This window comes from Hippopotamus amphibius, chromosome 16, assembly GCF_030028045.1.
Source record: "Hippopotamus amphibius kiboko isolate mHipAmp2 chromosome 16, mHipAmp2.hap2, whole genome shotgun sequence".
NCBI lineage: Eukaryota > Metazoa > Chordata > Mammalia > Artiodactyla > Hippopotamidae > Hippopotamus > Hippopotamus amphibius.
The window spans coordinates 53,144,235-53,166,249 of record NC_080201.1 but is presented as its reverse complement, the minus strand read 5'-3'; the positions used below and the strand labels follow the sequence as shown (position 1 = coordinate 53,166,249).

The 22,015-nt window shown below is 54.8% G+C and overlaps 2 protein-coding genes across 3 annotated transcripts; one reads left to right on the top strand and one right to left on the bottom strand.

Annotated features, from left to right (window-relative positions):
• Nucleotides 1-494: 494 nt before the first annotated feature.
• Nucleotides 495-15,823, bottom strand: DEDD2 (death effector domain containing 2). Of its 2 annotated transcripts, XM_057712154.1 has the most exons (5): nucleotides 15,247-15,821; nucleotides 14,259-14,625; nucleotides 12,513-12,635; nucleotides 9,648-9,791; nucleotides 495-1,752 (listed from the first exon to the last, which is right to left on the bottom strand). In XM_057712154.1, the coding sequence occupies exons 2-5, from the start codon at nucleotides 14,584-14,586 to the stop codon at nucleotides 1,361-1,363; spliced, it is 987 nt and encodes a 328-aa protein (XP_057568137.1). In that variant the 5' UTR covers nucleotides 14,587-14,625; nucleotides 15,247-15,821; the 3' UTR covers nucleotides 495-1,360. The 2 variants fall into 2 exon arrangements, with proteins under 2 accessions (XP_057568137.1, XP_057568138.1); XM_057712155.1 differs by having other exon boundaries at nucleotides 14,259-15,823.
• Nucleotides 15,824-17,034: 1,211 nt separating this feature from the next.
• Nucleotides 17,035-21,802, top strand: ZNF526 (zinc finger protein 526). The gene is made up of 3 exons (XM_057712063.1): nucleotides 17,035-17,109; nucleotides 18,938-19,038; nucleotides 19,129-21,802. The coding sequence occupies exon 3, from the start codon at nucleotides 19,146-19,148 to the stop codon at nucleotides 21,171-21,173; it is 2,028 nt and encodes a 675-aa protein (XP_057568046.1). The 5' UTR covers nucleotides 17,035-17,109; nucleotides 18,938-19,038; nucleotides 19,129-19,145; the 3' UTR covers nucleotides 21,174-21,802.
• Nucleotides 21,803-22,015: the final 213 nt, after the last annotated feature.

Below are 22,015 nucleotides of genomic sequence, written 5' to 3'. Positions count from 1 at the left end.
GGCAGTATTTCCTCCTTCGACAGTTGAGGAAACCGGAGCCAAAAGGAGGGCAAGCCTGTGGCAGCAGCCAGCACGTGATGGCCCAGCATCCTGACCCCCTCCAGCCCGATACCAGGCCAGGAATTCTGGGATCGGTACTGGGCCCAGGCTCTCATCCACTCCTTTCTCTGGCCCACAAAGAAAGAGCACAGGGACGTCTCTGGTAGCACTGTACTTAAGAATCCACCTACCAATGTAGGGGACCCGGGTTCAATCGCTGGTCCAGAAAAATCCCACATGCCACGGAGCAACGAAGCCCGTGTGCCACAACTACTGAGCCTGCGTTCTAGAGCCCACAAGCCACAGCTACTGAGCCCGCATGCCTCGCACCCGTGCTCTGCAACAAGCGAAGCCACCACACTGAGAAGCCTGCGCACCACAACAAAGAGTAGCCCCTGCTCACCACAACTAGAGAAAGCCCGGGTGCATCAACTAAGACTCAATGCAGCCAAAAATAAGTAAATAAATTTATAAAAAGAAAAAAAAAAAAAGAAAAGAGTACAGCCTTGATGCCCACCAATGCCCCATCCAGGGCAGTTTTATTGGTGCCATGTGTAAAAGGCCTTTCCCACCAGCCCCAAACTTTTGCCTTCCCTTTCTGAGAAGGAAGTTGGTTCCTGGTCTTGGCCTCCTGGGAAACAGCACACTTGGTCTGATGCCACTACAACACACATGGGACGCTTGGTGCAGATGTACGTGCAAATCTGTATCCAGCTCCAGGGAGCAGAAGGTGCAGAGCCAGTCTGTGTGTGGAAGCTGGGCAGAGCCCTCACTGACTATAAAGACGTGTGGGCAAGGTGAGCAGGCCCCAGGTGCACCCCAGCTCCAGTGCCCACTGGTGTGGCTGAAGCTCAGGGTTAGGGGGCGGTATAATCCGAGATCCTGAGAGAGAAGCCCTTAGGCCAAACAAGGAAGTGGAGCAGGCCAGGGCAGGAGCCCAGGGGAGACTTCAGAGGGGACAGTGTGTGCACACACAGCCCAGGGTCAGGGAAACGATGTGCAAGGGGCCTTTGGTGAGTGTGTGGCTATGCCTCCCTTCCTTCGGGATCTGCGCGCCGGAGCCCCTGGCCTCCTAAGGCTGAGGGAACACACCTAAGGGGGTGGGGGGTGGGGAGGAGGTGGGGAAGGAAACTCTGCTGGAAGTGGTTTAGGCCTCAGTGCCCACATCCTGTGGGAGAGTCTATCAAGGGGCCTGGCTGTCTGTCGCAGTCCTCAGAGCTACTGGAGTGATAGTCCTCTAGGGGTAGAGGCGGCCGACATCCTCCAGGGGAGAAGCTGGCCCAGAGGCTAGGAAGTCAGGTCGGTCCTGCCAGATCCAGGATCAGGAGGTCTCAGGTGAGCGTCGCCCCCCCTCCTCCTCCATCAGCAGCAGGCGGCGCCGGCCAGCCTCGTAATCCGCCTCGTCCACGCTGACCAGCAGGCGGACAGCCTCCCGGCCCACTGCCTCGCGCAGAGCCTCAGTCAGGAACACGCCCCGCAGGGCCTGCAGCAGGGCACCACTCAGGTAGTCACCCCAGAAGGCGTCCAGATAAGAGAGCTCTGAGAACTTGATGTCACAGACCACAGAGCCCAGGTCCCGTGAGCGCAGCACGGCTGTGGCCTGCCCAAACACGTCCAGCTGCCGCGCCAGCGCCTGGGGCCGCCGGGATGCCACGCCCTGCTCCAAGGCTGGCCCATGCTCGCAGTACTCTGCTCGCACCCTGAGCCGGATGTCTGCAGAGAAGGAAGGACTGGTCAGGGAGGGGCCGACACACGGTGCACAGGGAGGCCAGGGGGAAGAGGGGGACCGCCACCCTCCCTCGCTCCCTCCAGCCTCCTCCCGCTGCCCCTCACTGTGGGCTGCACGGCACCAGCCCCACATCCTTCCCCCTTCTGGCAACCACACCCAAGTATGGGTGACACCCTCACTCGGCTTCTCTCTTGTGGTCTGACCTGTTACCTCCTGACCTGGTGGCCTTGCTCTTCCCCTCACGTGCCCCACTCCAGCCTCACCACCTCCTTGCTGCTCCCCGCACTGCCAGACAAGTTCCGCCTGGCCCTACCTCTCCTGCAGCCAGGGATGCCCTCTCCTCAGTGTCCACAAGACTTGCTCCCTCACTTCCTTCAGGTCTTTGCTCAGATGCCACCCTCCCAGTCAGCCTAGCCCGACCACCCTATTTACCACCACCACCCCGTGGCCCCTGGAACTCCCAGTTCCTCATTCCTTGCTCCATTTCTTCCCAAGGCACTTATCACCTTCTAACCTGCTCCAAGCATTCCCTTACTGTCAAGCTTATCACCTGTCCCCACCCAGTGTGAGCTCCCTGAAGGAAGGGATTTTTGTCCATCTTGTTCACGTGTACGGCCCCGTGGCACACAGTAGGTGCTCAATACACATTTGTGAAAGAACCAATGCATGCATGAATGGACCTGCTTTTAGGTAACCAGCCTTACCCCTCTTGAGCCCTCAAACAGTCAGATTCACGTGGGGCCAGCCATACCCTCGGCCTCTCACCCCACCAAGCAAGCACTCAGGGCTGGAACTGGGATGGCACGACTGGAAGGAGGAGCTCTCTTTTCCACAGAGGCTGTCAAGAAGGTGGGCTGTAAGCCCAGAGCTGCTGGGGGCCATTTTGCCACCAGGAGGGGAGAGAATGAAACCTACACAAGGCCAAGGACAGAAAGGAAAAGACTCCCGGGTTCATCATGTGTGCCTGGAGCACCTGGATTTTCAGCTATAATCAAGTTCCTTCTTGCTTAAACCAGTCTGAGTTGTGTTTGTCATTTATAACCCTGGCTACATCCACCCAAATGAGGTGGCAGCTCTGCAGGGAATAGGACATGGGACTTCCAAGGCTATCCCTGTAAATGTGACCTCAGACATCACCTCGCTGTGGGATTACTCCATTTCCACCTGTGAATCGGGCTACTAACAGAACTTCCTCTCCATTCACAACACAGGCTGTCCTGAGCATCAGCTATAAGCTAAAAATGACAAGCAGTAGAGTCACATGAACTCATTTAATCCACAAACGACCCTGTGAGGCAGGTCCTATTATCACCCCAACTTACAGATGAGGAAATGGAGGCAAGGAGAAATGATCTGCCCAAGGTCGCACGGCCAGGCAGTGGCAGTACGTGACAGAGGGCACTGACCCTCCCATGCCCCAGAGAGCAGCCTCAGGTCAGTGGAGCTGATTCCAACCCAGGAGCCTTCAGGCACTAACTACGTGACCTGGGACACGTCACCACCTCTCTGAGCCCAGGTTCCTGCCTAAACCAGGGGACAGTCCCCACTGGGAAGCCTGTTCAGAGGATGGTCCACCAATGTGTGCTGCAGAATGGCAGCCACCAGCAGCTCTGATGTGCTAAATGCTTTACCCTTGGAGATTCAGCCAGATCAGCCCTGTAGGGCAGGGGCCACATTCAACCCATTTAACAGATGAGGTAACTGAAGCTCTGAGAGGGGAAGTGTCATGCCCCTGACTCCTTTCACCTTTCAAAGACTGTGTCAGCCGCAGAGCAGAAAGTAGAAGGCAGGTCCCTGCTTCCCCAGGCGACTTCTCAGCACCACCCACTTCCTCCTCCCACCCCAAACCCCAAACGCTTCCTCTTTCTGCCTTGAGAGGAAGCTCACCCTCTCTGCTCGAGGCCCAGGAAAACCTGCCCGGCCTTTGCCCCCAGGACTTCCCACAACACTGAGGCCTGACTCCCTCCATCTTAAGGATCAGCTAAGACCTCCGGGCCCACATGCTTGACTCCCATGAGCGTCTAACCAGGCCCTCGACAAGCGTGAGCTGGGAAGCGGGGGACTGGGAGGAGCAGCACCTGTCCAAGGCCACACGGGGCTGCTCAGTGGCAGAGGCACAGAGCCTGTGGCGGAGAATGACAGACCTTGAGGCGAGTCCCGGCTCTGCCACTCTCTAGCTGTGGGGCCTTGGGCATGTGACCTCACCTCTCTGAGCCTCAGTTTCCCCATCTGAAAAACATAAACAGACAAACAAGAGGTCCCTGCTGCACGATGGGGTCATGAGGATTAAATTAGGCAACTCAGGAGACATTTGACCCAGGGCCTAGACGCAGAAGGCACCCAAAACAGGAACTGTGATTTCAACACTCACTTCTCTACCCTCACAGCCCCTGCCTAGGCCTTGCCCTCTCACACCTGGGCCCCTGAGCCAACCTCCTCCCTCATCTCTTCCTTCAATCCCAGCTACATCCTCCCATACCCTGCCCTCCAGTCACAAGGGAAGCGGTCCCAGTACAAGCCTTACTCACAAAATGATCTGTCCACCTCCTCTGCCCAGAATGCCCATCACCCACCAAGGCCCACCTCATGGGATCTGCAGCCCGCCCAGGTGAATCCCCTCCCAGGTGAATCCCCTCCTAAATGGCCTTTCTCCTCAGCACAGACCACTACTAGACCTGTGGAGACTGTCTATTCACCCAGAGCCCAACAGGCATGGTGGGGGTGGAAGGAGGACAGGATCAGAGGGGACCCACATGTGTCCCATTCATTCTCCATTCGACAGATATTTACTAAGTGCCAGGAATGCTGGGGAGACACGAGCGCCCGCCACAAGTAGGACTGGAAGACATGTAAGCCCTAGCCAAGGAGCACTCTGTGTGGGCCAGGCCCTACCCAGGTGCTATTCCTGTCTTAACCCCTGACTCCTCATAGCACTTTCAGTATCCCATCTATAGCTGAGGAAATGGTCCACCCTCTGGTCTGGAAAAAAGGGGCTGGCACACAGAAGGGGCGGACAGGGAAGTTCCAATGGGGAAAAGGAGAGATGTGCATTACCTGAGCCACGGCTCCATCCCTGGCCCTGAGTCACAGGCATCAGGCACAATCTCTCCTCATTCCTCCCAAAATAACTTAACCACAGGTGACACTTACATAGTACTCACTGCACTACCTTCACACATTTCACATCTATTGGCCTTTTTGATCATGCTTGCAACCTTATGAGGCAGTGCTATCGTCCCCTTTCTGTAGGTGAGGAAACTAAGGCACAGAGGATGAGTCACCTGCCCAAGTCACACCGGCAGGAAATGGCAGGGTTGGGATTCCAACCAAGATGCCTGGCTCCAAAGCCCAAGCTCTTAACTATTCCTATCCTGTTTGCTGCCTCTCATATGACCATACACAGAAGTCTATAATTAAAAGACACTCCAAGGATCAGGAAAGAAAATTATAGAGAGGGAGTTGTAATTTAGATCAAAATGATTAAAAAAAAATGATCAGAGAGGACCTCTCCAGGAAAAGATATTGGAAGTGAAACGTGAAGGAGGACAAGCAGGTCGAGACAGGAAAGCAGTGAAAGAGCGACTTTCCCAGAAGAGACAGAAAGTGTGTGTGAAAGTCCAGAGGCAAAAAATGAACTTGGGGCACTCACAGGCTGGGGGCCAGCGTGGCCAGACCATGGTGGGAAAGGGTACGAGGCGACCACTGGAGGGGCGGGGCTGACCACGCCCTGGCAGGCCAGGGCAGGGAGTCTGGGGCCTCCCGAGCTAATCACATCTCTCTGTACCTCGGTGGTCTCCCCCGTAAACCACCTCACCCCAGTACCTGTTTTCATGGGGCCACTGTGGGAATTACATGGCTGGATGCAGGTAAAGGGCTGAGGCCAGTACCTGGCACGTAATGAGTCCTCTGAGTGCAGCAGGAAGGAAGTGGCCTCACAACACCGTGACAACTCTGGCTGCTCTGCAGAAGCAGCAGGGTGGTCAGGAACAGAGCCAGGGCAGCACTCAGGGAAGGCGGAAGGTGGCTGAATAGTTTCCTCCGGCCAGGAACACCAAGCATTTGCCAACAGTCCCACTCCAATGGTAGCGGAATGCTCCCTGCCCCCAGGGTGGAGGGTGGGGCCGTGTCTTCCTAGAGAGGAGGGCGGCTCCTGCTTCCTGCGCTCAGCTGGGCCCCAACACCTTCTGTCCCCCTCACACCTCAGCAGTCTCTCTTCTGGGGCAGAATGGGCCGCAGAGGGAAATGGGAGGGGCTTTCCTACGGGGGATCAGGGACGATATGAGGGACAGGCCCAGGTAAGCAGCCTTGCGTGCCAGACCCTGTGCTGGGTGCGGCTGGAGGCCAGGGGTGAATCTCATTCAGGTCTCCCACCCCGGAGTTACGAACAGGAAAGTCTGGGGACTCAGGACCTGTGCCCAGCGGAGAGAAGCAGGCAGCAAGCTCTAAGGGACAGACCCTGCCCTCCAACGCCACCCCCAGACCAGCACCTCCTCTAGACAACAGCCGAGCCGGCCCCCTCTCCTGCTCCAGTCTCTTCCCCAAGGCACAGCCTGTGTCATGGTGTCAAAGTAAAGTTCTTCAACCTTCCCTGAACTAATGGATGGAGGCAGAGAGAAGAAGCTGCCACCAAGGGCAGCAAAAGATAAGCAGCCTCCGCCAGCTTCCTGAAGGGCGAGCACACCACCACCTAGGAAGTGAGCTTGAAAAAAAAACCAAAAGGGACTTCCCTGGCGGTCCAGTGGTTAGGACCCTGCGCTTTCACTGCTGAGGGTGGGGATTCGATCCCTGGTCAGGGAACTAAGATCCTGCAAGCCGCGAAACGTGGCCAGAATAAGAAAACAAAAAAACAAAAGCATCAAACCAGAATCTGATCAAGCCTCTCCAGGCCCAACTACTAATTTTCAGGAAATACAGACGACCGGGGAACATGTTCAGTCAACCCAACCACAGAATGTAATCAGCAAAATCCAGTCTTTGGGAAACATTACGGAACAACTACTTTCAACAAATATATTGCGAGGCGGGGTGGGGGAGAAATCAGAGGTGGTGGGGGAATCCTATAGGTTAGGAGAGACTTAAGAGAACCAATATTCATACGAATTAGAAACTTAAGCACATTTGAGAGTAAGAAATTATTGTTAATGTTTTTGGTGTGATTTTTTTCTATGAATTCTTTTTTTTTTTTTTTTGGCTGTGCTGCATGGTTGCAGGGTCTTAGTTTCCTGACCAGGCACTGAATCCGGGACATGGCAGTGAAAGCGCCAAGTCCTAACCACTGGACCCCCAGGGAACTCCTCAATTCTTATCTTCTAGTGATACACAGTGAAAAATCTACCAATGAAATAACAGCACCCCTGGAACTGACCCCAAAACAACATGGCTAATGAAATAAGATCAGCCACGATGTGAGAACTGCAGAGGTTAGGTGCTGGGGAGCCAGGGTTCCGTTCGCTCATCTGTCTGTTTCTATTTCTTCTCCACAGAAAACACTGAGGGGAAACAAAGCAAAGCTTAGACTGTCATTCAAGTCCTCCAACTGCTTTCCATCATTTAAAAAAATGCAAAGCTTGGCCTGTGGCTCACAGGCTCTGCAAGATGGGCCCCTGGTCACCTGCCCTGCCCTCACCTCCTGGCAGCCTCTCCCGCACTCCCTCTGCTCCAGCCCTGGCAGCTTCCTCTCAGTCCCAGCACCACCACTGGCAGGTCCCCACACAGGCCTTGGCTCCTGCTGTCCCCTCAATCTGAAACACCCGTCCTCAGCCATCCACATTCCTACCTCTCTTCCCGTCTTCTGAGAGGCCTTCCTAGACCACCTTACCTTGAAAATCCATCTAGAACTGCATTTTCCATCATTCTCTACCTCCACCCACCCACCCCCACCCCCCACTTGTTTCTCTTCACAGGTGACATCTGAAGTTTCTCTTCCTTCTCTTAGCTTTCTCCTCCCACCAGAACACAAGCTCCATGAGGGCAGGGGCCTCTGTCCCTGCTGTGGGGTGTAAACACAGTCACTGCTCCAATAAAACACATGTGGAACAACCAAATGAACAAACCCAAGCGTGAGCCCAGCCCTGCCACTCCGCACACTGGGGGACGGCATCCCTACCTCAAGGGCCATCTGGAGAATTCAAGGTCAGGTGAGGAGCACACTCGGCACAGAGCGCAGTGGACAGCCCTGAGATGGATGCGGAAACTCAGAGGTCCTGTGTCTGAGCCCAGGATCCCCCACAGCCCCTTCCTCACACTCCTGGGCCCTCGGGAGTTCAGTCTGGTTCTAACCCTCAGTGGAGGGCTGCTGACTGGGGGTCAACCCCCGCAGCGGTCACAGGTGAGGAGGAGGCAAGAATGGCAGGCCCCTTCCTCACTCAGCTCTGGAGGGGCCTTCCTGCACCTCTGGGACTACGCCATCTCCGTTTTCAGGGTTCTGCCCCACTGGGGAGAGCCTCACTCCAGCCCCACCCGGCCTGGTGAGTCAGCAGTCAGACCTGCTCACCCATCCCCCACACCTAGAGGCAGCCACACCCAGGTGAACAACATCCCCACCCTCAGAGAACAGACTGAAGCCGGCAGCAGCAGGACCCCTCCCCGGCCTCAGCTTGGCCTACTCTCTAGGGAGGCAGTAACTCTCTGGGCCACCCAACCAGTGGGTGGCTCTGGTAATTACCGCCTGACTCCCGGGAGAGTCATGACCAAACAGCCACCCCCTCAAGTGGGGGCCATCTGAGGACACAGGCCAGCTCCACGGGTCTGTTCTTCCTGACAGCACGCAGCACAGGCATCTACCACCCCACCCACGGAGTGGCTGTGACGCCCAGGGCCTGGGGGGCCCCCTGGGCGCTGGGAGGAGGCAGGCCCCTGTGCTCTGTGGGCTGGAGGCTCTGCAGATGGCAAGAGGAAGCGCCCCCCAGGCCAAGGTCTCCTGGGGAATGCAGAGCTGCCACCACCTCCCCCTCAATCTTCCCGCCCATAATTCCACCCCCCACCTCCCCCAGCCTCAGCCTCTCACTAGCTGATACCCTGAGAGCCGAGCCTTGCCCAACGGAAAGGAGGGGGTATCAGAGGGGTGTGTGGGAGTGTGTGAGAGAGAAGACGCCCACCCATGCCTGCACCCTCCCCTCAGGACTAGTGAGAATTTCTCAAGGGCAAGGTCTGCATGGGTCTCCACAGCAGAGTCCCCTAACGCACCCAACCCAACCTGTCTGCAGGTCCAGTCACCCTACATCCAAAATGTTTCTTTATTTTCTTAAGTTCACCTCCTTCTTGCCCTCTCCAAAATCACTACCCCAGGCCAGACCTCTGCGCCATCCCTGTTGGACTGTGAAGCCTCTCCACTCATTTCCCTGCTTCCACTTTGTTGGATTTACTGCACCTGCACCTGACAGAGCATGCGCTACATGTCCAGCACTGCTCTGAGCACTTCACAGATTACAACTCACTACCAACTGACTTTCCAGATGGAATCAGAGTTCTTTTAAAAACTGGTTTCAGTTCACTTCACTCCCCTGCTAAAAAACCTTGGAAAGCACTCGACTCATGGAATAAAATCTAACTCCCATCTGCTCTGAGGCCTGCAGGCCCAGCTGCTCAGCTCCTGCCTGGCTCCTCCAAAAAAAAAAATGAAATTGAGGGCAGGGGGTTGTCAGGAAAGGCTTCCTGGAGGAGGCAGCACACAACACAATCCTTCAACTATGGGCAGGCTGTAAACAAGCAAGATGGCAACAAAAAGGACAATGGTTCCACTGTGCTCAACAGAGGCAGGAGCCACTGCCACCCATTGGGTGTCACGCCCCAGACGAGGGCCCGCTTCTCCCACGCTCCAGCTCTACAGCCCGCCGCAGGCACTGCACACGCACTCCCCAGGGCACACACAGACACCTACCACAGGTCACTTTGCCATCTGAGGTGGGCCGGGCGGGCTCCTGCTGCTGCTGCTGGGGGGCGGCTGGAACCCCTCTCCGCCGCCGTCTGGCGCCACCACTGGGACGGCCCCGACTCCGCCGCTGCCGCTTAGTTGGAGGAGAACCTGAGGAAAGATGGGGTAAGTTGAGGACCAGATGATGGGTGGAGCACCAAGGTGGGTGCTCAAGGAAGTGCTCAAGGCTGGACTCCATGCTGAGACCCTGGGTAAGCCCCTCTGCTTCCTGGGCCATAAGATAGAGAATAACTACAAGCTGGCATCATCCAGAAGGACAGATGAGCACACCCTGGCAGTCCCACTCTCAGGTGTGCCCTAGAGAAACGCTAACTATTCACACCAGGAAACAGGCAGGACCACAGCAGCTGCAGCCCTGTTTACAGTTTATAACCATGTAAACCTGAAAACAATGTAAATGTCTGGCAAAAAGTATACAGAGTAATTTCCACCATAAACTGCTGAATGAAATAAAGCAAGTGAAAAACTAGTATCTACAGTTTGCTACATTTTATATAAAAAAGGAGGGGAAACAAGAATATATTTTTACAGGTTGCCAGGGAGAGAGACAACAATGGAAATACTTCTAAGAACGTGTTTTTTACATACTTTATTTTGTCTTTGGAATCATGTAACTTTTACAAATGTACTCAAAAAAAATTAACAAGACACAAAAGAAACAAACCATAAAACTAAACACAAGCAGAAACAAATAAATCTAACTGTATATAATCAGAAACAAACAGCAGGAAAAAAAAAGTATTTCAAGTAACTAGGAAGAACATTCTGACTGTAAGCTCTCAGTAGGATATACTCTGAAAACAATTAGAACCACAAAAATATCTTATGTTTTGTTCAGCAGACAGTCAGCAGTGGTGCTGACATTGTAATTTTGTTATTTTATTATTTTGAAAAATAAAACAAATAAGTCTATGTCTTAACGTTACCAAGAACCAAGATTTTCAGTGTAAGATAAAAAAGTCCTTGTAGGGAACTCCCTGGCAGTCCAGTGGTCAGGATCCCGAGATTCCACTGCTTAGGGCGCAGGTTCAATCTCTGGTCGGGGAACTAACACCCCCACAAGCCACGCAGCCAAAAAAAAAAACAAACAACAACGACAACGAAAACACCCAAACCTCTTATAATGTTAATTTTGAAATGAAAATGCTAAAGTGAACTTTTATTTAAAAGCACAATTTCTAGTTCTGTTCACTGTAAGAGCCTAGAAACAAGACACATACTCAGCACCCAGATCTCGGACTCCAAATAGCTCTGCCTCTGAGAGAAAGCAGGCTGCTCAGAGCTGGAAAGGGAAAATACAAGTGAACCCAGGACATCCTGCAGTTCATCTTGCAGTCCTACAAAGCAGGAAGCACCCAAAGAATGATGGAAACACATCAAAAAGACAAAAGACCTTGCCAATTTGAACGTCAGGAAGAATAACCAATTGATTACAACACAGTAAATAAATAAGAATACATGAGTCCACGGTGACACCCCTCACTAAATAAGAACAGAGAAAAGGAGGGGTAGAGGGAAAGACAAAAGCAAAACTCCTCTTGAGAAAATGCCAGCTAACAGATATAGAAAAGAATTAGTAAACCACCATTTTGTGAACACCAATATAATAACTGGTTCAGGCAGAGATCACCAATGGCTGCTAAACCCACTGGGGATGCTACTGGGGAACAGGATGTGCCAAAGTGTCATCCCATAGATTATTTACTACCCACAAAGGGAAAAACACCTCTATACAAGGACAAATACCGCAGACACCACCTTAACCAGATGATCAAACCTGCTTACTCACAACAGGAAAACCAGGCCTCCTGATGTGCTCCAATGTGAAGCCTAGGGCATCAACCAAGGAGCATTTCAGCCAAAAACATGTAATCTGAATCTAACTAACTCTCCAAACCCAATTCCCAAACTACAGGGGACAGAGGGATAAGCTAAATGATACCAACAGGAAATTATCAGACATAGCTGGAAACAATCAGGACACTGAGCAGAACAAATGGTCTGGTCAATGTCATGGGGAAAAAAAAGAAAAAGGTATGCAGGGGAGGGAGGGACTATAGTAAGAAATTAAGGAGACTAATAACTGAATCCACAACACAACTATGAGTGGATCCTGAAAATGCAGACAATACTGAGAAGATCTGAAAATGGACCATTAGCATATCAGAGAATTAGTATTTATGTCCTTTCTCAGGTATGACAATGGTCTTGAAATGGTAACAATCTTCTGATTCTCAGGAAATGCCTGCTAAATTACGGATAAAGTGTCCTAATGTTTATAATTTACTTTCAAAGAGTTGAACAAAGACCCCTGAATTGCATATACACACACATAAAGCAAAACTGGTAAAATTTTAAGATTACTGAATCTAGGGGGAAGATGCAAACACATTCACTGTACTAATTTTTCAACTTCTCTGTATGTTGAAAATACATTTCAATGATTAAAAACTTGAGGCAGGGAAGGAGAGTGGATAAATTAATTGCCACGGCAATTAAACAAAACCAGTCAGAAAACCAACGTGAATAAATCTCAGAAGCATGTCCAACAAAGACAGCCATGTGAGGAATGACACCCATGATGTGATGCCACTTAAATGACATATCAAACCACAAGAAACAATTCCATAGGTTGCTTCTGGACACATGCTTTTGCAGCAGTAAATACACACACACACACACACACAAAGCAAAAATGAGACAGAAATCACCCCACAGGCTCCTTCCTTAATGGGTGAGGATGGGGTAGGTTCGTCAGAGTGCGGAAGGAAGAAAGGGACACTGCTGTCACATCCACAGGGCTGGGCTCACCTGTCTCCCACTGACCCTGCTCAGCATTTGAAGAACTGCTTGACTGCCGACGGCGACGGCAGCTGCCCTCCGTCCTCTTTGAAGAAGAGCTGGACATGCCATAGCTGTAACGTTCTGGCGACACTGGGGGGGAGAGAAGAATCGAAAGAAGTATTCAAAGCCTCTGACCTCTCCCAGGCCCAGCCTCTAATTCCCCCCCACAGCCCCCCAAGCCCACCCTCTACCCAGAACTCTGAAGACAAAAGCCTGCCCCACAGGTTACCTGAGTTCCCCGGAACTCAAAGCCCAGATACCCACTCCTTCTCAAAACACCTCCAGCCCAGTAATTGCTCGGTGCCTCCCGAGGTGAGAAACTCATCACCCCCTGAGGCCACCCAAACCACGTCTACAGCAGCTCCAACTGTCAGGGTTATTCTGTAAGCTGAGTTATGGTCAGGATTCCTGCAGTGCTGCCGGCCTCCACCCATCAGCTGCCCCTGGCTCTCCCTGGGACCCCAAGCAGGCCTCTGCAGGCTCCCCAAATCTTCTCTTCCAGAGTCTGACCTCCAGACGTATTTTTCCAAAAATGCTGTCAGTTCTGCAGTAGGAATCCCTTTCATCTACTTATCCAAATCCCACGGGCTTACCCTGGGCAAGGACGCTCACAAAACCCCTCCCTAAACTAGCCATAGCACCTCTAGTAACCCAGCCAAGGGCTCAACAGCTCAAAGCCTATGCACACAAGCGGCTCCTCACCTTCTCAGGATTGCTGTTCTATAGGAGCGCTTCCCTTACAGGGATTAAGGACATCAACGCTGGAGACGAACCAGCAAGGTTTGAATCCCAGCTCCCACTTTCTAGCTGTGTTATCTGGAAGCTCCTGTGTGACATGGCTTCTCACGGACCTCTCTGCTCCTGCCACGCTGACCTCTGATTGAGCCAAACTCAGCCCTACCTCAGGACTTGAAAACTTTTCTTTCCCTCTGCCTGAAATTTGCTCCTCTGACATCTATGCACCAGGGTGGCAGTAATAGCCTCAGTTCAAATGTCACCTTCTCAGAAGGTCTCGACTGATTATGGACTCTTAAGAGGGCAACTTTTCACTCTGAAGCACTCCACTCCCTACTTTCTCTCTCTGCTCCATTACTGTTTCAGTCTTTCCATAACCACATCCAAAACTAAATCGTTCAAATAAACTCATCTTCATATACGGGGGAAAAAAAAAAAAGTAAACCGTTCATCTGTCTTACAGTTTGATACTCCCCCCCCCTCCAAATGTAGGCCTCATGGGAAAAACACCTCGTCAGTTCCATAAAGCTGTATCTCCTGTTCCTTATTCCCCAGGCACACAGGATTCAGCTGTTGTATGTGGGCAAGCTGCTTAGCTTCTCTGAACTTACTGTCTTCCCTGGACAGTGGGGACAGTGACAGGACTTCCTCTTAGGATTACTGGGAGGATGTAAGATAACAGTACATGTGAAAAAGGGCTTACTGCTGTGCCCGGCATGAAATAAGCCCCCCCCCCCCACCCCCGTAAACAGAGGCCGCAAACTTCACTATTGATGTGGGCAAATTCCACAAGCTCACCCCTCCCAATGCCATGCCTCCTCCCTCTTGTGTTTCTCATTGATACCCTGGGAGAAGGAAAAAGTGCAGTGGGGCACCTACCGCCTGATATGGCACCCTCCATATCAGGCACCGTGAACGCTCAGCAAAAGCAAGGCCCTCTCCCCACGGGAAGTCTGTCACCCTCTCATTCCACCATACCTGGCCGGCGCCGCTTGCGCGCCAGGTGCGGCAGCAAGTCGTGACGAGACAGCACGCGCAGGAGCTGTCCCAGCAGCCGCAAGTTGCTCTCGTCGCACTGCCCGCGGCGCTCCAGCTCCAGCAGCAGCTCCAGGCCGCTGCGGGCGCGGGCCAGGCCGCCGGCGGCGCCGGGGACCTCGTCCAGCAGGAAGGCTAGCAGCTCCAGCTCGCACTCGGTCAGTTGCCCGCCCACCACCTCGAACACACGGTGAAGCGACAGCATCCCGTAGTAGTCCAGGCACTCATCCTCCTCCCAGCTCAGGGCCGGGGTCGACCCGGACAGCGCCATACCCGGGGAAGGGGGGCGGAACAAGCTCAGAACCAGGGCCTAGAACCCACATAGCGGGGAGGGGGCAGTGGTCAGCGACGCAGGGACCCGGACCTCACCTCCGCCAGTGCTTCTCCCCTTCCGCATCCCGTTGGGGAGGGCCACCCTCACCCCCCGCCCCCAGCCGTTTAGCCTCCCCCTTCTCGCGCAAGAGAATGGTATCGCCCGAGATCCCCTAGTAACAGGTCCAGACGCCAGACCCAGCTCGTCCTCGGATCAGTTGGGCTGCCCTAGCCCGGATGCCCCTCCCCAGGTGGTACGTTCCGAACAAGCCTCCCACCCGACCAAGTGATTCAGTCCTAACAAGCCTGGGGGCCCAACGCGGGGCACCCCGCCAATTGCCCTTTGACTCTGGGCAGTACCGTCCAGACATATTCCTTGGCTGCGTCCAGAGCTCCTGTCCGATCAGCCAGTCCCACAGCTCCACCTAAGTGGTACCGTCTGAAATTGACCCTCTGCCCCCTACAATGGGACCGACCAAAGCAGCCCTTCGCTCCACACAGGCGGCGCTGTCCGAATCCGACCCCCTCGCCCCATAAGGGCTGTACTGCCCTCTCCCCAGCACCCAGGTGGTCCGGTCTACCCGCCATCAGTCGCTTGTAGGCCTCTCTAAATCCTCACCGAATTCCGACGTCTCGCGATTCCTGGGCGACGGCCGCAGCCACTTGTTTTGGATCTTTCTGGCACCTTCTCTATTATTACGCCTGCGTCACCTCGCCCCTCCTCCTTCTTCCAACTCGCGCAGGTGCGACCGCCACGCCCCTTAGGCGCAAGCGCAGAGCGAGGCGTCCAAGCCCCTCCCCGGGGCCCGCCCCCAACCGTAACGTCTTGCTGGCCTGTACTGCGCCTGCGCAGAGTGAGAGCGGGTCCGCGTCTGGGCTGGATCTGGATCGCTTTGCCGGATCGCTTTGCAGGTGACAGAAGCTACAGCGTCCGTGTTGCCCTCACCACCTTTTGAAACTACTCATGTCACGGGCTACACCCTCTCCTAATCACGACCTAGACGCCCACATTACCGCTGCTCCCAGTTGCCCATGGCAAAGGACCTCAATCACAACCGTGCTAGCTCCTAGGAGCGCCCAGGCCCCCTATGATCGGGACTTGGACTCCCCTCCATTAGACTGCCTCTTACTTCTGTTGGTAACCTACCTCCCATCTGTGCCATCTCATGATCCTAACTGGAATTCCCTCTCATCGAACAGAAATCCCCCATCTATAAGTTCCTTCCCCGATTAAGGTCAGGACTCCCTCATCTCATCTTAGGAACCAATACCTCCTTCCTGATTGCAATAGGCTCCTCCATCTCCACTGTGTACCTCCTGATGACATCCATCATGACTCCCGCATTAGTCAGACTCCCCCCCAAGGAACTCTAATGCCCCCCCCAAACTCCTTTCAATCTCTGCCCTCCAAGGTCAAGGGGACTCCCGATACCCCCTCTTTAACCTGCACCTACCAGTTTTACTCTGGCAAGAGCATGTCTCTATCAAGAGAGTTGGCTTCAAGGCTGCATGTCTGAGCATCGCCCCCCGAAACCCGCGGCAGGGCCCTGGGCATGGTGGCCACCCTGCCCCCTACTTAGGTGACTCAAGGTCGTGTCTTGAGACATGGCTCCTCCCCGGACCGGTTCCCACCCCCGGAATTATCACCCCTTGGGAGGCGGAAGGTCTGGGTCCTGCCTGTCACTGGCTCAGCACTAGCTCTGCTTGGGCTGCAGCAGCGACCTCGGAAGAGTCCCTTCCCCTCTCTCTAATGGCAGTTGTCACCTACTGAAACCCAGTCCTGGGCAGGACACACAGTAGGCACCCAATAAGTGAATATCATTAAATCAACCGAAGAGGGGGAGGGAAGGAAAAGAAACTTTACAAACTGGGAAGGACTGTCTATGTCCACGTTAGATGGGTTATAGTGAGCATCCACGGTGTATTAGGCCCTGTGCTGAGTGCTTTTACCTGTTTGATTTCATCCAATCCCCCCAACAGCCTTTGAGGTGGATGTGATTCAAGCCCATTTTACATAGGAGTAAAAGTGAGGCCCAGAGAGGGGAAGTACCCCAAGTGTATTTGACTCCAAAGCTGTGCGCTCGGAGATGCTCAGTCTCTTCAGCTATGAAATGACAGTTCTGTCATGGTCTCCCGCCACCCAGTCCACTCCATGGTTCCTTGTTTTCCAGTGATACCCACTTCTCTCCACTTAACTTTCAAGACTTGACAGAGGAGCGGGCGGGGAGAACTGCGCAGGCGCTTCGCCTAGCCCGGAGCCCCGCCCACAGGGCACAGTTGTGTGCGTGGAGAAACTCGTCGAGCCCCGCCCAAGCGTCCACACGCAGGCGCAAGAGCGCGTGCCCTCCGTTTTCGGCTCTGATTGGCCGCCATGGGTAAGGGCGCCGCCCAATGGGAGGCGTGGATAGTGAGGGGTCCCGCACGCCTGGAGCAGAGGGTCTGTGTCAAGAGCGGCGGGGGCTGCAGGAGGCGAGAGAGACGGGTGAGGGCGCCGCGGGGCGGGCCGGGGAAGAGAGCGCTGGGCGTACGGAGAGGGCGGAGGAAGAACGAGGGGGACACCGGGGGTCGAGGAGCCTTGGGGCCTGCGCTAGGGCGGGAGCGACGCGGAGTGGAAAGAGAGCGCGCCGTCTTCTGTGCCCCGGAGCGTTGATTGAGCCCCTGAGGGGTGCCGGACCCTACCCTTGAGCTCGCGGGCCCCCCACCGTTTTCAGGGAACTCTCAGGCTGAGGAGTTGATGTCTCGTCAGAGAAAAGGGATGTGTCTCAGGAAAGTTGAACTTCCAGGCCCCTAGTGGCCTCTTTCCTGGAAGGACTTTTATTGATCTACTGTATAACAGAAAGCCGTTCTTCCCCTCAAGAATTCACAATCCAGGATTGGGAACTGGGGAAGGTAAACTAGGAAAGTCCAAATTTGAGGTCTCTCGGGCCATCTTCTAGACATTTACTGGGTGCCTGCTTTGGGTAAGCCTTGCACCAGGCACTGGGCCTCACAGAAGGGGAGTTCTCTGTTAGGAGTGGGGCCGTAAACAGTGAAAAGTTGAACTCTCAGGCCCCTGGTCGACTGTTTCCATTATTTAATGGCTTTTGCGTGCCAGGGCCCAGGCAACTCAAAAATTAGTGAGGGAGTTGGAAAGTGTAGGTCTTGGGCTTTTAGTGAATCATTTACTTAAGAAGCATTTATTGCAAACCAGCTGATAGCAGGGCCCTGGGCTGGGCCTTGTTATTGTGGGAATTCACAGTCTAACAGGAGGGCTGGTCTAGTGGGAAAAGTGGAATGTGCACCAGGACAGTTAAACTCTCCAGGCCACACTTCCTGGAAGGAACATTATTCATTCACCAAATCTACTCAAGTGCCTATTGTGGTGAGACCTCTGGGAGCTTAACATGAGCAGCTTTTGTGTACAGAGCTGTAAGCTGAACTCCACCTGCCCTCTGGCACTAACCAATTAATTGAAGAAGAAATGGAGATGGCGGGGGTTATATTTGGAAAATTACTGCTTAGGCCTGCATGGGGGGCAGTCATTTTCTGTAGGGACTCTGAGCCCCTGTTGTGTGAAGGGGCGTGAGTTGGGTTGAGCCCACACCTGTAGAGGGAGAGATGGGGCACATAGAGGGAAGTTCAAGTTAAAATCGTTGTCCTTGGTCAGTGGTTTTGTTGTTGACAGCCGCCCCTACAACAAATCAGACCTGCCCTGCCAGCAAGCTCAGTCTAGTAAGGAGCACAGAGACTCTATCCCAAGTTCATGGCATTTGCTGTGATGGAGGTGGCACAGGACACCATAAGAACCCCGAGGAGGGAGTGGCCACCACCCTGTGGGTGTAGATATTGTTATTTAAAAAAACTTCACAAAAGGAAATGCTGGCTAGGAGTTTGCTAGACAAGAAGAGAGAACTTTCTTGGCAGAAAGAGTAGCAGCATCAAAGACTTAGGGGCCAAAAACAACATTTCCGGAGAATCACAAGTAATGGTTCTGTCTAACCTTTATCAAGTACCAGGGACTTTGTAGTCGGTACTACTTTAGTCCATTTCACAGGTGAGAAAACGGCAGTATCAGAGAGATGAAGTAAGTGCTGGAACTCAGATTCAAGCCAAAGGCAGTCTGGTTCCAGAGCCTGTGCTCTTAAACACTTTGCTACATCTCTGTGTACAAGTCGTTGGAAAGAAGAGATTGCACAGAGAGGAAACTGCACAGGCAAAGGCCAAGAGGCCCCAAAAGACATGTTATGTTGTTGGAAAGAGTGTGACCAGCCCTCTCGTTAAGGAGGGTGGCATCAGAGACCAGAATGAGGAGGGCTGTCTCTCTCCTGCAGATGCCTGGCCGCCATGGGGTGCAGTTCAGCAGCAGAGTCGCAGGTTTACTGAAGACTGAGGTATAAACATTGGATCCAGACTTGCTGATTGATAGAGGCTGGTGAGTGAGGGGACGGGCAAGGGAACTCCTGAGACATCCCCCCTCCCCTTGAGTTCCTCGTGTCTCACTAGGCCCCCCTTCTTTCTCCAGGCACTGCCTTCCGCGCAATGGCAGAGGTGGTGGCGGAGGTGGCCGAAATGCCGACACAGATGTCACCAGGGGCAGTGGAGATGTCAACACCAATGTTAGGGGAGAAAATGGAGATAGCAGCAGAGGTAACTGAGATGACACCTGGGGAGGCCCTTGCCTCGTCTCTCTTCTTCCAGTTCATGTGCTCTGAGTGTGGCAGCCTCTACAACACCCTGGAAGAAGTCCTCTCACACCAGGAGCAGCATGTGCCCACTGTCACAGAGGAGGAGGCGCTGACCACCCAGGACGCTGGCCTGGAGCCAGAGCTGGTGCCAGGCACTGAGGATGGGCCTTTCCAGTGCGGTGAGTGCAGCCAGCTCATCCTCTCCCCCAGTGAGCTCCTGGCCCACCAGGACGCCCACCTGCGGGAGTCTGCAAGCCAGATCCAGTACCAATGTGGAGACTGCCAGGAGCTGTTTCCCTCACCTGAGCTGTGGGTGGCTCATCGCAAGGCCCAGCATCTTTCTGCTGTAGCAGCTAAACCTCCGGGGCCGCCTCCTCTGCCTCCCCTCACGCCACCACCTCCGCCCCCTGCTCCACCCGAAGTCAAGATGGAGCCCTATGAGTGTCCCGAGTGCTCTACCCTCTGTACCACCCCTGAGGAGTTCTTGGAGCATCAAGGCACCCACTTTGACTCCCTAGAGAAAGAAGAGCGAAACGGGCTAGAGGAGGAGGAGGAAGAAGAGGAGGAAGAAGATGAGGACGATGAGACAGAGGACGAGGAAGAGGCAGCAGCAGAGGTTGGTGACGATGCTAAGGGAGGTGACAAGTCCACAGCCGGCCAGGCCTCAGGCTGTGGGGATTGTCCCCAGCACTGCACCTCAGCAGGGGCGCGCCGGCGACACCGGCGGGCATCGCGTGGCTCAGCGTCAGCGGCTCACCCCTTCTACTGCAGCCAGTGCCAGCGCAGCTTCAGCTCGGCGAACCGGCTGCTGGCTCACGGGCGGGCCCATGTTGGTGGCACACACGAGTGTACGACCTGCTCCAAGGTCTTCAAGAAAGCAGCCTCCCTAGAGCAGCACCTGCGGCTGCACCGCGGCGAAGCCCGCTACCTCTGTGTGGACTGCGGCCGCGGCTTTGGCACAGAACTCACGTTGGTGGCCCACCGGCGGGCCCACACTGCCAACCCACTGCATCGCTGCCGCTGCGGCAAAACATTCAGCAACATGACCAAGTTCCTCTACCACCGGCGCACTCATGCCGGCAAGAGCGGGGCACCCCCCACGGCAGCGGTGGCGGCAGCAGTGGCGGCAGCTGCCTCCCCGGCTCCTGCCGAGCCCGCGCCCCCCCCACCACCCCCCGCCCCACCCGCCCAGCTGCCCTGCCCACAGTGTTCCAAGTCCTTTGCCTCGGCCTCCCGGCTCTCCCGGCACCGGCGCGCAGTCCATGGGCCCCCAGAGCGGCGGCACCGCTGCGGTGTCTGTGGCAAGGGCTTCAAGAAGCTGGTCCACGTGCGCAACCACCTGCGGACGCACACAGGCGAGAGGCCCTTCCAGTGCCACTCCTGTGGCAAGACTTTTGCTTCCCTGGCCAACCTCAGCCGCCACCAGCTGACCCACACGGGCGTGCGACCCTACCAGTGCCTGGACTGTGGCAAGCGCTTCACGCAGAGCTCCAACCTGCAGCAGCACCGGAGGCTGCACCTGCGGCCAGTCGCCTTTGCCCGCGCGCCCCGCCTCCCCATCACCGGTCTCTACAACAAGAGCCCCTACTACTGCGGGACTTGCGGCCGCTGGTTCCGCGCCATGGCGGGGCTGCGGCTGCACCAGCGGGTCCATGCCCAAGCACGGACAGTGACGCTGCAGCCGCCCGGGTCACCCCCTCCCGCCCCGCCCCCGCCCCCCGAGCCTCAGCAGACTATCATGTGCACCGAGCTCGGGGAGACCATTGCCATCATCGAGACGTCCCAGCCATTGGCGCTTGTGGACACGCTACAGCTGTGCCAGGCGGCACTGGGGGCCACTGAAGCAAGTGGGCTGTTGCAGTTGGACACAGCCTTCGTGTGACATGGCTGAAGAGCAACAGTAAAAGAGTTTGGTTGCAAAAGCGAATGTGGGCACCTCTGGGGAGAAAGGGGACCACCCCCTGGCAAGCCACTCTGGCACCCACTGGGTGCCAGGATTCACCTGGCCTCTTACCTACTGACTCCTCAGAACGACCCCACCAGGTGTCACCTTTCTCTGCCTGAGGGGACACTGAAGCTCTGAGACACGATATGATCTGTCCCAGGTCACCCCACTGCATTGCAAAGCAGGGTTCTCCAAGGCTCTTTGCATCACCTTGGTGCCCAGCAACATCAGGTAACCTTTCCCGAGCCCTGACTGTGTGCTGGGTCTGCGCTGGGCATTGTCACATACCTCTTCAGGTCCTCTGCTTGTCCCCCCAGGCCCTAGCCTTCCCTGGACCCTGAGCCCCCAGGATTTGGCTCTGCCTGGTGGAAGAAGGCACTTGACTTCTCTGAGCTTCCTTAATCTCACTTTCGACAACGTGGAGGGAAATCTGTAGGTACCCCGGTATACAGCTGCAGACGGGTGATACTGGAGACCCAGGAATGAGTCAGATATGGGCTCTGCCTCAGGAGCCACGCACTGTGGTTGGAGGAACACACACAAGTACAGATGACCTTGCTCTCTGAGTGTCTTGTTGATTTATTCAGCCTGCGTGTCCTAAGGCCACCCTCTCATGTGCTGGGGGCCAGAGACGAATCAGGCCTCTGCCCTACCCTAGGTGGGGGCAGACAGATCTCAGCCCCAGGATCCTCAGGGCTGCCGTGGGGATGTGCAGGGACACTAGGATCCTAGAGCAGGGAACAAACCTCCATGGTGGATCAGGAGTCAGAGATTTCCTA

Bases quoted from the DNA above. Each gene is read 5' to 3' on its own strand.
- DEDD2 (XM_057712155.1), bottom strand. From the start codon at position 14,586: ATGGCGCTGTCCGGGTCGACCCCGGCCCTGAGCTGGGAGGAGGATGAG. The intron at 9,792-12,512 runs GTGAGCCCAGCC...ATCTTTCCTCAG, and splicing joins GCAGGGTCAGTGGGAGACAG to GTTCTCCTCCAACTAAGCGG. The intron at 1,753-9,647 runs GTAGGTGTCTGT...CCTTCTCTGCAG, and splicing joins AGATGGCAAAGTGACCTGTG to ACATCCGGCTCAGGGTGCGA.
- ZNF526 (XM_057712063.1), top strand. From the start codon at position 19,146: ATGGCAGAGGTGGTGGCGGAGGTGGCCGAAATGCCGACACAGATGTCA.